At 30.0% G+C, this 15,404-nt stretch overlaps 1 protein-coding gene across 6 annotated transcripts in view; it reads left to right on the forward strand.

Moving 5' to 3' along the window:
• LOC136977394 (calcium/calmodulin-dependent protein kinase type II alpha chain-like) overlaps positions 1-15,404 on the forward strand; it is a 196,249-nt gene that overhangs the window by 144,562 nt on the left and 36,283 nt on the right. For all 6 annotated transcript variants that reach the window (XM_067272859.1, XM_067272858.1, XM_067272856.1 and 3 more), the window contains exons 11-12: positions 6,680-6,763; positions 6,888-6,930. In XM_067272859.1, coding sequence (XP_067128960.1) covers positions 6,680-6,763; positions 6,888-6,930 — 127 coding nt within the window. The remainder of the gene's footprint in view (positions 1-6,679; positions 6,764-6,887; positions 6,931-15,404) is intronic.

Consider the following 15,404-nt stretch of genomic DNA (forward strand, 5'->3'; position numbering starts at 1 on the left):
AAGTAATTAATCATCCTCTGTAGACAGGGCAAATCCTTAAGAAAAATTACAAAGGAATAAAAAATTCATAATTCCACAGTATGGGGTATTGTTTCAAAACATCAGAAAATTGGTAAAATTCATCCAGAAAAATCAACTGGAAGGCCAGCAATCATAACAAAGTCTAATCACAAGCATCTTCATGAAATAATTGAAAAAATCGAGAAGCATCACTCAGCGAATTAGTGAACAAGCGAAAAATAGAATAAAGTTACTGGAAAGGAAGTTACAAAAGAAATTTGTCATATTAATCTGCACAAACTAGGCTACAGCTTCTACCAGACAAGAAAATATTATTATTATTATTATTTTTTACTTAACAATTGTGACAGGTGACATTTCTTAGACAAAGGCAAAAACATAAATAAAAAACTGATTGAAGTGGGTGAAAGAGCACCAATACTGGACACAACAACAGTGGAAGCAGGTTGTTTTTGGTGATGAGGCAGAATTTGAAGTCTGTATTGAAAGAAATAGAAAAAAGTTGTTAGAAATCAAGAAGCATTCCATTGTTACTGTCTAGTACTGTCACAATGGAATGCTTCTTGTTTTCTAACAACTTTTAAAAACTGTAAAATTCCCAGCAAGTGTTACGGTGTGGGGGTTGCATGTCAGCCTAAGGTGTGGGAAATTTGATTTCATCAAGGGATCAGTAAATGCAGCAAAATATCAACACATCATTGAGGGAACCCTATTACCATTATTAGAAAAATTACAATATCACAGATATTTTATTTTCCAGCAGGATGGTGCAAGTTGACATATTGCTAAAACCACCAAGACTTGGCTGGCCCAACATAATATTAACACATTAAAATGGTCATTGAGTAGTCTCGACCTTTTCCCTATAGAAAATATGTGAGGTAAAATTTAAAAAGCATTGAGAAAATGTCCTTCATGAATTGTGAATGGTTTAAAGCAAAAAATCAAGCAAATATGGGATGAAATTACTCCAAATCAATGCCTGGCTCTAGTTGATATGATGAATGATCATATACAAGCTGAATGATCATATACAAGCCAAAGGTTAAATATTAATGTATTGTCTAAGGTATTATTTGTTAGAAATGGCTCTGTCCAAGGTTTTTTTTTCTCCCCCCCACACACCTTTTTTACAACTATACATAACTTTTTTTGTGTGTTATCAACATGAAAATTTTTTATGTAAAATGTTCAGTTATAATAAAAGTTTACTAATATAAAATAATTATAAGTGTACAAAACTTTTCTGTCCAACATTATTGAAGGATAAGCTAGAGATGGATTAAAATAACATACTGTCCGAGATTTTTTTTGTTGGGGTTGCTCTGGAAAATTAAAAAATATCACCACCATTGCCAGTTTTAAATTTATTGCCACCAGTTTTACTTTAATTAATTAGTTTTAATTAATACAGATGCCTGTAGCCTTATCAGTTTGGCATCTGAAAAGCAAAAGTAACATATTAAACTTTCGCTAACAAGTAGAGGCCAGATGTTCGGGTCTCCAATTCAAACAAAACTTGGTGAGCATGTAGCCTTAAACACAAATGTCTCCTTGTCCAAATAACAGGACTCACTTTTCAAGCATTTCAAAGAATTGGGCCTCTGAAAATTTAATGTTTAGCTTATAAGTTTTTGAAGTCTCATTCCCAAGAGTGGCAATAGCTGATTGAATAAGACGCTAAGCACTGGAGCTAGATGATGTAGTTTTGATTCTTTGAAATTTTAGTTTAGTTTTTTTTTTATGTGTAACATTATTATTATTCCTCACATTTAAGCTTATGAAATAAGAGATTAAAAATTGATGTCATTTCCTGTTTATGGAAAACAACCTCTGTAGATTTAACTTTTAGGTTATTAATAAGGTGACCATCTTTTTTACAATGAAAAAGAGGACACAAATAAATTGAAGGAAAAAATATTGTAAATAAAAGAAACATTTTCTTCATTGCAACAATAATACACTAATCTCTACTGCATGCGTATGTGCTGTGTTATGTTTCGGTAAGAAATAAACAAAGCTACTTGCATGCAGCGCACTCTCTCAACGTCTCCTGTACAGAGCACATGAGTTTCATAATCGCGTCTTGCTGCACTGTACCAAGCCTTGATGAACCATTATGTCAAATACAAACACATCACATCACATTACATGCAATGGATTGGCTCAGCATCAATCGAATATGGAGATTTACAGATTAGTCTTCAAATATCAGAAAGGAGGACATGTAGGAGGACACTTTTCGAGGGAGGACAGAAGAAGGACTACAAAAGAAGGAATGTCTTTCCTAAATGAGGACGGTTGGTCACCTTAGTTATTAAATAAAATTTTCTTTATATTTATTTTTAGATATGGTGGTATTATGACATTTGAAGTGTAACAAACATGAGTGTGTGAGGAAATTAATAACTGTAATGTCTATAATATTAACAATTAAAAAAATAAAATGCTGCAACTTGCTATCCTATTTTTTATCTCACTTGTCTTTTTTGTCCATATGCAATAACGTCTCAAGCTTATTTGCTTGTGAGGACATAGTATGTAAAATATGTGAAAATAAATGAAGAAATAAGTTTTATTTAAGTTTCAAAACACCTTTCTCTCTCTCTATTCTAGCAAATTCTTTAATTAGATCAAATAAACTAACATTTTTGGCTATTGTTTTGAAACCTATATGCAGAAGTTCTAGTTTATTGTGCATAGAATTGTAAGTTTTATTTAACGATGTAAAAGAGTTAATCTTTAGAGGTTTGTTTTCACTAAACAGGAAATGACTTGTAAAATTGCAAACTTTATTTCTGTGTAGTGTTATAGAAGAAATTTAAATAAATATTTAACTATGAAAATACTAATTCTAATGGTTAGAAAAATTTAGATTGGCACCATATCAAGATTAATTAAACAAAACAGATTAAAAAAAAACTGCTGGATATACTTATTGAAAATATTAGCCAGTGGGTTTTCTTTTTTGTATTTTGTGTATTGTAATTATTATAATTAAAAGATTTAATATCTAAAAGACAGAAGTCCTTTTAAAAGTCATATGTGCAAAGCAAAATTTGGAAAGTTGATTTTTGCTTTTCATATTTGACTTCTAATTTGAAGATTGCACTTATAAATTTTGGAAGCATATTATGTACTTTACATATTGTAGATACAGTGGCGTAGTGTGGGTGTCAGCCGCCCGGGACGGAGGAAAATTTCGCCGCCCCCTTATTTAGGTATCTCAATTCAAAAGACTAAAATATACAGTAATTTTAAAGAACTTTTTGACAAAGAACAATCATCATTATTGTGTGTTGTGTATGTATTGTGAAATTTTGCTGCCCCTGCCTTCCTCACTATGCTACGCCATTGTGTAGATATGCACAGTAAAATCATAAAAGAAAATATTAAAATGGGAATAAAAAAAAAAAGAGTTCTCCATTGTCATTGTTTAGAACTGCCAATACAGATGACCATTTCAAACCAATATATAGCATTTACAATAGCTGTCCATATTACTGATGAGTGTGTTAATTAAATCTTGTGGAATTAATTGCCACTCCTGTAAAAGAGTCAGTCTAAGTTTCCAGAAGGTTCTAGGTGGGGTTGGCATTCTTGAAAATATATGCCTGCGGGTATTCTTTTTTGTGTTTTGTGTATTGCAATTATGAAGATGTTTTAATAAGTAGGCCTAATGCCTTTTAAACTTCTGCTTAAAAAAATAAAAAGGCGTTACTTATTGAAACCCCCTTGTATTACAATTAAAAGATTTAATATCTAGACAGAAGTCCTTTTTGTTAATAATAGATGTGATGTATTGCTGTAGGAACTCAAATAGTAGTAATTCAGTTGTGGAAACCAAATTCATTCCAATGTTTCTTATTATTACCTATTATTGGACCTGCCAGAAGAGAGCCTAACCCCTGTTGAGCATTATATCAGAACTTTTTCCTTACAACATGTAGAAATAATTTTCTGTTATTTAGTTGACAAAAATTGTTTAACACTATTTTTATGGATCTTTCTCCAGACCCTTATACTGTATTTTTTTGCCTCATAAGACACACTTTTGTAAGTAAAATTTATCCGAAAATTAGGGCACATCATATAAACCAAATTCATTTTGTACTATGAAGAATATTTTTTCCCAAAAAATTGATGTGAAAAATATGATATATAATAGCAATCACCATCCAGTGGCCTGTGGAGCTTTGATGATATGCAAGAAAATTTTGGTAGTCCATGGAGAAATTTGGACATTGATCATCTCAAGATTATGCAAAGTATTATGAAAGAAATTCAAATGTTTGGTTGCTTTTTCTCACTCATTGGGATTTTTTTTTTATTCAGATCTAAAACCCAGCACGAAATGACTGTTATCAATAAATAATAATGTCAATAAATCAATAAATAGTGTTGTGAGTGTGATTGTTGTCCTTTGTGGAAAAGAGCCAGAATCCATAAACTTATTTCAAACAAGTAGCAACAAACTTCACACTAATTTTTTATAATTAAACAAGTAAAAGTGAATTTAATATTAATAAAGTAAAATGGAACTTTTATGGTTGTTATTCTATAGATATTTGTATTGTTTAAAAAATTCATGGTAATGGGTCGCAGGATTCAAAATTGTGAGTTAAGTGGTCCGTGAAGTCAGAAAAGTCCACGACCACTGCTATATAACATGCATTTCATTAGGCAAAAAATATGGTAATTTGTACTTGTCTCCTCTAAGTAGCCTGCTTAATATGTTAATGAAGCTGTACTATTATAATTCAAATATGATCCTTCACTATCCTAGTAAATTATTAAACACAAAACAATACATTTTATTTATGTACTAGCTGCATGTGCCTGATGTTGCTTTGGGCTTTTGAGCAGGTGGGAAACTAGTGAGGTTGGATTGGGAGAGAGGGTCTTAGTAACTAAAATGTACAGTATGTTTATTGACCTGAGTATTTATAATAATGAAACTGCAAAACACAAAAAATTGCTCTGGCTTAAGAGGGCTTTAGATGTGGTTGGGGTGGGGACCCACAGTGGGTGTCAAAAAATATTCACAACAAATTTGGTGTATATATGTTGAACAGTACAAAGCTTTATTTTGACACACATGTAGATTATAGAGATAGAGAAAGTTACTATTAGAGTTAGTTTATAATAAAAACTAGTAGGTTCCTTGCGTATTATTTAAATTTATTAAAATTAGAGCTTGTTTAACATTTTAATGCGAAGAAATTACTAAATAAGTTCAATATTAATTTATTTAGAATGAATTGTAAACAGTACTGAAGATAAAAGTATGTTATCACCGTTTTTCTGATCACTTGGATAATTTATTTGCTAATAAAATCATAAGAATTTCGTATTAACTAGATAATCGCGACGTTTGTAATGATAAGAAATTACATTTTTAAAGATTTTGAAACAGACTTGGTTGAGAAGCACTGACCTAGAGACTTATAAAAACAATATTAATTACTACGTTTATATATTTCAATGTTCTTCTTGACAAAGCAAATAATTCCATTCTTAGTTTAAACAAAAATACCGTAGATTTTTACATTTGTAAACTAGAAAAGAAAAATTCTTTTTTGCTGCTTCCGGAATCGATCTTGCGAGCAAAGCAAATACACTTCCGTCGCAGCAAATGTCGCTTCTTTGGCGCGATTTTTTTCGATTTCAAAAGCTAAAAAGAGAATTAACGCTTATCTGGATATATAAACAAGTACCACTGTTGACTAATGTTGTTTAATTTATACGTCGTTATCTACATCGTCGGTAAGTGTAATAGGTAAAGACCGCGAAGGTTATTCTGTATACCGCGTGTCGCGTCGCGTCGCTAAGCAACGCGAAGCGCTCTAAACAAAATGTTAACTAACCTAAATATAAAAGCACTAGGAGGTTTTTTTGTTAAATAACTTATTATTGTTCTCTAATTAATACAATATGTTTTACGTAATTAGATATTTACTGGCATTACGTAAAGTTTTTATAATGTCGCGCTGTCGCTTAGTCGCGCTCGAGGTGTAGAAAATAGTTCTGTTTTAGATCGCTGATTGTTAAAAAGGCATTTTTATCAATTAAAAAATATGTTATCGTAACGATAATAGGTCTATATACAGTTAAGAAAACAGTTTATATCCATAAATTTATTTAAAAGTCTGTTGTAAAAGTAAGACATAAAATATGGAGGCCGAGCCTACTTCCGTCGCCGATAATTAGTTTTTTATACAAATTTTCTCATATCCTTGAAGTACTTGAATATACAACAGCCTATTGAATTTCTCGAGAAGATCATTCACTCGTTAAAAATTCGATTTTTAAGTGGGGGACGACGATATTCTACATCGTTCTAACTGATGTTTGCCTGTCTCGCCCTGTTGATAACTCGTCGGTTGTTTCGCTATCAGCTGCAGTAGACATCTCCAGCTTTTTTATTTAAGCTGGAAACGAAAATATAACAGTGTGTTGCTGCCTGCTAGCTATCTTCACCCTCTCCATTTTATCAACATCGGTCAAGGCTAAACTCTGGAAGAGTGACCTTCCTTCCACATTCGGCTCCGACCCGCTTCCTTAGATGTTTGTTTGTTTTTTTTTTCCTTTCTTTCTTTCTTTTTTATCTTTCGATTCGTAAAACGTAAATACTGATATTTTTTCAATTGTTTTTCAGCAAAGGGAGAGAGTGGCCTCTACTCTTCACAGGCAAGAGACTGTTGACTGTCTAAAAAAATTCAACGCAAGACGTAAACTCAAGGTAAGATCTTACTTAAAAATAAATGAACTCCCACGTAAATTGCTGTTCGCGATCTTTTTCTAAACTATTCTGGTGCAAAGATTAACTAGAAACTTTTTTATTAATATATTTTTTTAATTTTTAGGGGGCCATATTAACTACAATGTTAGCAACACGCAACTTTTCTAGTAAGTATGCCACAAACAATTCGGTGTAATTAATTAACGCGTTGATTTAAATAATTATTAATTGTTTAATGTAGTAGGATCAGTTAAATACTTAGTTTTTATCCTTTTTTGGGGTCATTTGTAATATAATTATTTGTTTTATATATAGAAATTTAATCTGCAAATAATAAACTGATTATACTTTCTATAATGAATTTTCTGATTCTTTAAAAACTTTGTAGGTATATGTTTCATGTGCTATAAATAGCTTTACATTTAACTTATAATTAGTGAGGGGAACAGATGATTTTTAGACAAGTCAAGATGCTCTTACTGGTGTCTTTACAGGAGTAAACTGTATATTTTATAAACGATCAAGTTATTTTTTACAGGATGAATAGCCTTTAAAGTTATTGTTATAGATCAAAAGATTGTATTGAACATATGTTGCTGCCAGTTTTTTAGAAAGTTTCTAAAATTGTCATCAGTTGTATTCAAGTTTTGTAAAGCCATAGTCCAGTAGTAATTTTTTTTTTTAATATTGTAACGTGCAAATGAATTTTTTTGATATTGCTTTATATATTTTTGTATATATTCATAGTTACCAAATAGCTTTACAGTATCCAATCAAAGCTTTCATTAGCTTACTATAAAGCTATTTGGAAACTATCTATTCATTTGCTTATATAATTTATTGTCCTTGTGAAATTAAATCTAAGAACTTTAAATAAAGTTAAAATAAGAAATTAATCATTATTATATCATCAAATATTATTATTGTAACAAAGTTTTATTACAAAAGTAGATGATGATTTTCCAAATTTCAATGAAAATACAAAAGTAGGGAAAATATTTAATAAGATTTCTGGTTATTTACAGTCTTCAGTAGGATGGAATATAAGAAAAACTTATTGCATTCTTCGAATTTTTCTTTTTTTCTTTCTTTTTTCTATTATTTTGAAGTCATTCTTCTTACATACTTACACAAAGATATTTATTGATTTTATTTTAGAAAGTTGAGGTTTAAAAAGTAATGAATAAATAGTTTAAAGTATTTAAAATGTACATTTTCAAATGTACATTGTATACTTTTTTAAAGATAAATTGTCTGGAAAAATTATACTTGTCCCACAATAATACTTTTCTGGATAATTTGTTACCATGTTTAAATGAAAATATTTGTTTAAGAATGATCTAAAACCTCATTTTTTATCAATCAGACAGTACAAGTCATATTTCTGTGTAAATAAGAACATACTCTGGATTGCTTTTTGCTCTCATAATTCTTATGGGTGGGCATAAAATTGCTTGAGAGAACAAATCATACAGGAATGCAACTACAATGGAAACACAGGCTTTTATTGGTTTCTGAGGATATGCGTCGAGGACAACATGTCGCTCATCAGTCCTCTCTTAAATTTTACAGCAACGAAAAACAGAACAGTGCCTAACAGAAAATAGATGCAAGAACAAAGCAATCCCTTCTCTTACTCGTTGCTAGCCGAATGAAGATACATTTGGAATCTGAACAAAGCAATCGGCATGGATTACTTTGTTCTTGGATTGTCTCACTATGTTGGCAAATACGAGGATTATTTCTCTGTGCCTGGCCATTGCAAAAATTGTCTCTCTTATGGACAGCAGGTGCAAGGATAGCCTCTTTTGTGGCAGCGAATGCAAAGTTTGACATTCTATGACCATCAGGCACAAGGATTGTCTGTTGTGTGTCTTAACAAGTGCAGGTATCATTTTTTTCTTTCCAGCTTCACCTCAATTCTATTGTGAAATGACAGAGTCACACAATATCCTATTAATTAGTTTCTTTTATTGTCCATTTTCTTATATATATATATATATGTTTAATTCTGGTCAAACAATGTATTAAAAAATAAGAAGCCAATTAATTAAGTAATAGCATTTTTTTCCCCCTTTTTGCGAAGACACAATGCAGTGACAGTAGATTTAAAACACTGGGAAAATTTTTATCCTTTATTCGGTTGGAACGCTTTTTACATCGCGCATTTCGGGCCGATGCCCCTCTTCATCCAACTTATAATTGTCTGTACATGTTACAAATACATGTGTACAAACAGCGAAAGCTTAGGAGCAGCAGGCCCAAAACACGCGATGTAAAAAGCGTTCCAACCGAATAAAGGATGAAAATTTGCCCAGTGTTTTAAATCTACTGTCACTGCATTGTGTTTTTGCAAGAAAGAAAACATAAAACATGGTTTCCTCAAGATAAAAATAAGTAATAGCAATTAAAAAAAAAACAGTTTTTAAACATCCTTTTTGTAACTTAAAATTAGGATTCTTAAGTCTTATTCTCTCAGATGTTTAAGGAAAATAAGTGAACATTTAGAAATATATAAAAGTTTTATATCTAAAGATATATATGTTATTAACTATGAATCATAAAAATTAGAAAATTTATTTTATGTTATATAATATATTTTATAGTTGATAAACTCTGATTATGATTTCTATTGGGTCATACAGTTAATAGAATTTTCACTTTTTGTTTGTTTATATTTATCATTATTTCTATGAATACTTCATTTTATTTTGATAAAAATCATAAATTTAGCTGCATATATTAGTATTCTACTTTTTCTGCCATGAAGATATTAAGAAAGCCTTTATTCAAGCACACTATCATTTCAGCCAAGCTTATAATAGTGTGTCCAAGTGATGAAACATGCAATGGATGTTGCAGGTCCCATGACTTGGACACACTGTTCATTTTTCATCACTTGGATGCATCCTACGAAAATTTCTGAGATTCTTACGTGGACTTGAACTCAGATCCTTCAGATGACTAACAGGTTTTTATCAGCAGGCTCTTATCTATAATTCTATTATAATTAATTTAAAAACGATTCTTTTAAAATGTCTTATTCAGATTGAATAATTATTAAAATTACATCTGAAATATTTTTGGATTCAGTAAAGCTAGATTCAAAGATAAATTCTCCACAATAAGCAAGTGGTTCCAACCTTTCTAATTTATTGAGCATATCCTGAAATGAGTTTATTCAATTCAGAAATTTTTAACTTAATTTTCAATTATCATTTACTTTGAATCTTGGAAAACTTTTCAAGTTTATGATAGAAGTTATTCAGTATTAAATTATAATTTACAGTTTATTGAGATGTTGCTATATTAAATCAAATGTTAAATAAACATTGCTGCCCCCGTTCATTTAAAGTAGTAATATTCAATGATAATGTCTTTTCAAAAAAAAAATTCTTTTTATTAGAAATTATAGTAATAAATAGTCTTTTTCCATTTTTAGTTGCACATAGTTAAAACATTGCATTCAAAAGAAAAAAAACAACAGAAAAATATAAATTTATATTTTATATTTTAAATTTATTTTATACTGAATAGCAAAATATACAGATATTTGTATTTTTGGATTATCCAAACAATACATTTATCTTTGATTTGTCAAAGAACAATTACATTAAAATTGTCATTTAGCTTATCAGTTTTTGAAATATCTTGTAAAATATTCTGAGTTACAAACATTGGAAAATATTAAAATATTTTATGATAATGATTTAACAATATTACAAATGATTGATTTACATGATGAAATGATTACAAAAAGGAATATTTAGAATTTACAAAATAGAAGTCTAAATTGCCAGATTATTTTAAGGCTATTTTAATTAATGAATTATTGAGATTTGGCCTAAGGTTGTCCTTATCTTGTATAAAGATTAATATGTAAATTTTAGAACACTCCAAACTGCCATAAAATTATCATGTTACATGAAGAAAAAACTTATTGTAGATCTATATACTGTATATTCCTACTGCTTGTCTGTCTGTTCTTTGTAATCTTGAGAATGATGTTAGATAGGTGAAATTTAGGATCAGATATGGAAAGCTTAGGAGCAGCATGCCTCAATTAACTATACACAAACTTTCACTTTGATCTGGAAGTCACGTTATTTCAATTCAGAAATTTTCTCTTGAACAGAGTTAGATTCATGACTGGCATGACTTCATTGTTAACAGGAAAAGTATGATGTACTGTACATGGGTCAAGACACTACTGAACTTAAGTGAGTTGTGATGAAAAATTGCAGCCCACCATTGTGACAGTATCACAATAAATAATTGCTTGTTTATTTCATATTCTTATTAGTTGATACAACTTCTTATACAATGTTTTTTTAATGGTAAGGACTAAATTTAGAAATATTTTACCATTTACATATATATCTTCATATTTTATATGCATGGAATTTAAAAATATAGAATATTCAGTAATCATAAAGATTAATAATTAGATATTAATTTTGAATTAATTAATTTAGAAAAATTTGGAAGAACAGTTTAATTTATAGCAAGACTTGAATACACATATCCTTCATACTTATTATAAATTTTAAATTTTAAAATCTATAATTTATTATAGCACTAATGATATTATCTCTGATAATTGTATGCACTTGAAAAATCTTTAACCAAAATGTAATAATTTTTTGATTCAGTTTTAGTTTTATAAAGAAGATATATTTTAAAAAATAAGTGAATTGTATTAGCTTATTGAATGTGTTATTAATTTCTTATTGAATCATTACATTTGAAACTATATAAATAACTTACATGTGACATAGTGGAGTCCTGGATTTACATGACTATGCATGTGTGTTTTGCTTGGCATCATATTTGTGACATTTCTGTTCTGTTACAACATCACTTGATACCTAACAGAGTAAACAAATTTTAATGGGAAAGGCATAAACTGAGTGGTTCACCTAATGAAGAGATGCGATGTAAGTAAATTTTAAAACAATGAAACAAATTTGACAATTACAAAGAAAAAGATTACCATACACCACTTAGAAGTGATGCTGTGCAATGGTCAACAAAACTATCATAAAAACATACATTTTTAGTCAGTACAGCAATACAATGACCTAGTGCTTTAGTTTATTTTAATTTACTTAAAGTTCTTTTGCTAGAAAAGGTATGTTCTGAAGAACTACCAAAATCTTTGAATCAACCCAACCACTTGTAACAAAATTGTGAGCTTCAGGTGATTTGTACACTTTCATGTGGTAAAACAGTTAAAAATGGAGTTATTAAGACATGTTGCCGTATTCTATCTTTTGCCAATCCTCTAAGAACAATTCAAGTTGTCATCTTACGGATAAACTCCATCGCATATTACAATTTTACTTTTGTACCAGTTGGCAACTTGACCAGTAAGAATTGTTAAATAAACTGGTACAAATGCATGTTTTGCCATCTTCTACACATGATAAATGTTCTGATGCAAGACGAACTATGTACACCTCCACAAACAGCACGGCACAAATTTGGTGCACGAGGCAGAGTGGTAATGATTTGGTCATGAGACATGACATTCTTGCAAGTTCTCTATAGTAAGTTGAACATAATAAATCTTGTTTCTTCCATTTTAGTATCATTTTTTAAAATTAAAAATTCAAATAATTGAAAAATTTATTTTATGAAATCATCTAAAATTGATTTATTAATGATTATATATAACAACATGTACAGTACATTCTAATCTTTTAACTAAAAAATATGGCATAGAATGATTGCAGATGTGAATTAATCTGTTTTTAAGTATCATATATCATTCATTGACAATATGATAAATGTGTAAAGTTAACATTGAATTGATTTTTATTGAAAACTTCTGGACAACATAACTTGATGAGACTGAATAAGATTATTTATATGACAGTTATTAAATTTTTGCAAGATTCATTGCTGTATTGATTCCAGCATTAATTTGAAAGTTCTCATCTGTTAATTTACATTCCTTTATGTTACATAATTGACAGACATGCATAATTTTTAATTTATAAACTTCTTTCATAAGTGTTTTCATTTGTCATTATAGGTTTGTCTTAGTATATGCTGGCTTGCTTGTTTTGTTTTTTATCAATGCATGATACTATTTTTGATTTAATATTGTATTTTAATAAGTAAATATTTCTCTTATCATGTGTACTGCTTTCGAATGCAAATTTCTTAAAGTAACTTACCAGATTTTGAATAATAATAATAATTATTCATCTTCAGAAAATCATTCAAAAAAAACCATCAAAAATATAGTAATTTAAATTGAATAAATATAAATTTAAAGAGTTTTTTTTTAACCAAACAAATAGCCAGATTCTTTATATAGCCAGGCTATAAGGCTAAATGATTACTAAACAATTTAACAAGAGGTAGACTTCCAGAGCTGCCATCTCTTGTTAAATATAATATTTTAATTAATCTAAATTTTAGGATATTTTGGAAGAACAGATTGGCCCAAAGTGGGACTCAAGCCTACAATTCCTGCTTACTATGCAGACCTGTTAGCCTTATAACTCGATAAAGAATCCAGCTGTTTTCTTTAATTTAAACTTTATAAATATAGCAATATATTCTTAAAAGTAATAAACTCATTATTTAATTTCTATGAGTAAATATTAGAGTTTTTTTCTCTGCAAGTAATCAAATCGTACAAAAATATAAATGATATTTTTATAGAATGATATAATTTTGTTAAATCAATACTAGTTCTGTTCTAGCTGAAATTAGAATATACCTCATTGAACTTAATATATAATTTTTAAAATGCTTCTTAATATGTAACAAGTTATCAAGTACTATTATTTTAAAAATATATATCATAATAACACTTATAGTAATACCAAAAGTTTCTCTGTTAAGGTAAGTAAATATTGAGAATTAGCTAACTATCAATGACACTTGGGTAGAGTGAACAGCTCTTTAAAAATCCAAAAAATTGTTTAATCAAACTATTTAATGTTAAGATCAGCTTTAGCTCATTCTTGCTCTCAGCTTGGAAAAAAATAACTGCTGGAATACATTCCAGCATGATGCATAGTTGTAAATTCAAATTGCACCAGATCCATTAGATAGTGAGCAAATTTACAATTGACTGCAGATTTTGAAACAACATATGCAGTTGTATAGTTGTCAGTGATGAGTTGGAACTTGTGACTAATAAGATAAAGATGAAATTTTTCCATTAGTGCCCAGTGTACAGCCATACACTCTAACTCATTGCTATGATAATGTGTTTCTGCATCTTTTAGTGTGCAAGATGCATATTCAATAACACGGCATTTGCCATCTTAATCTTGAGATAAACATGCACCAAGTCCAGAATATGATGTGTCCATTTCGACAAAAGCAGGCAATCCTTGTTTGAAATAAGCTAGAACAGGGGTGGTAGTAATAGCATTTTTTAAAGTCTCAAATGCACGTTGTTGGTCGTCAGATAAAGAAATAGAGGTAATACTGGTTCCTTTTTGAAGTCCCTTTAGAATACTTGTCAATGGTTTAGTTGACAAGTATTCTAAACTGATTGGCAAAACCAAGGAAGCTTCTAATGTCATGAATTGACTTCAGAGTTATGTAATGATCAACTGACACTGTGTGTCCTGGATCAGGGTGTCCACTATGTTGGGAAAGAATTCTATCAAAAAGAGAGGTTTCTGACACTGAAAATTGAGATTTTTCTGGTGACAACTTAAAGTCAGCATTGTGAGTTGCTTCGAGGATTTTATACAGGATTTTAAAAAGCATTTTAGGTGGTAGCTGAAATCATTGTGCGATGTTGAAATGTCGTCAATATATGTATTTACATTATACTGCACTAAATGGTCATAAGCTAATTTAATAGCTCTTGTCATTGTTGATGGTTGATTGGTAACTCCAAATGGCACATGAAGAAATTTGAAACGTCCGTTGGGAGTGACAAAACCAGTTTTGAATAAATATTGCTTTCTTTTATGTGAATTGTGTTAAATGCAGACTTCACGTTTATCTTTTAATTGTAGAGTTTACCTACTGTGCGTTTAATAATGTCTTCCATTCGGCTGATCAGGTGAGGGTCGATCCTGGTGATACTGTTAATCGTGTGTGAAAAATCTGCAACAACTCTTCTTGGGGTGCTTTCATGAAAAGGTTGTTCCACAATGAAGGCAGGCGCTGCATAAGGGAAGGGTGACAAATTCTTTGTTTTATCCATTTTTGAATTTGAGCCTTCATAAACTGGCAATTGGGCTCCATGAGGTGGTATGGTAGGCACCTAAGAGGTTTGTCATGTTGTAAATCTACTGTGAATTCCATGTATGGACACAATCCAATGTTGTCATCTTCAGAATAGAAGACATCGGCAAATGTTCCAATAATGGCATAGAGTTTAATTTGCTGTTCCTTTGATAATCCTGTGGATTTTGGAATTAATTGCGTTTGGGGACCAAAATTTGTCACTTCTGATGGTAAAGTAACATCATCTAATAGTGGTAATGAGATATGATTTGAAGAAATACAGCTAATATTGTGTCTATCAGGTCAGTTCATAAGTCCATGTGCGTTTTTATGACCTTGAGAAAAATCTTGTTTGCTATTAAAAATGTCAGTCTAATGTGATAATTTTTACACTGAAGTGTTAAATACTGTTCAGAATTGTGAACATTTGAGT

The sequence above is a fragment of the Centruroides vittatus genome, unplaced genomic scaffold (genome assembly GCF_030686945.1).
Source record: "Centruroides vittatus isolate TY-2023 unplaced genomic scaffold, ASM3068694v2 contig_458, whole genome shotgun sequence".
Lineage (NCBI taxonomy): Eukaryota > Metazoa > Arthropoda > Arachnida > Scorpiones > Buthidae > Centruroides > Centruroides vittatus.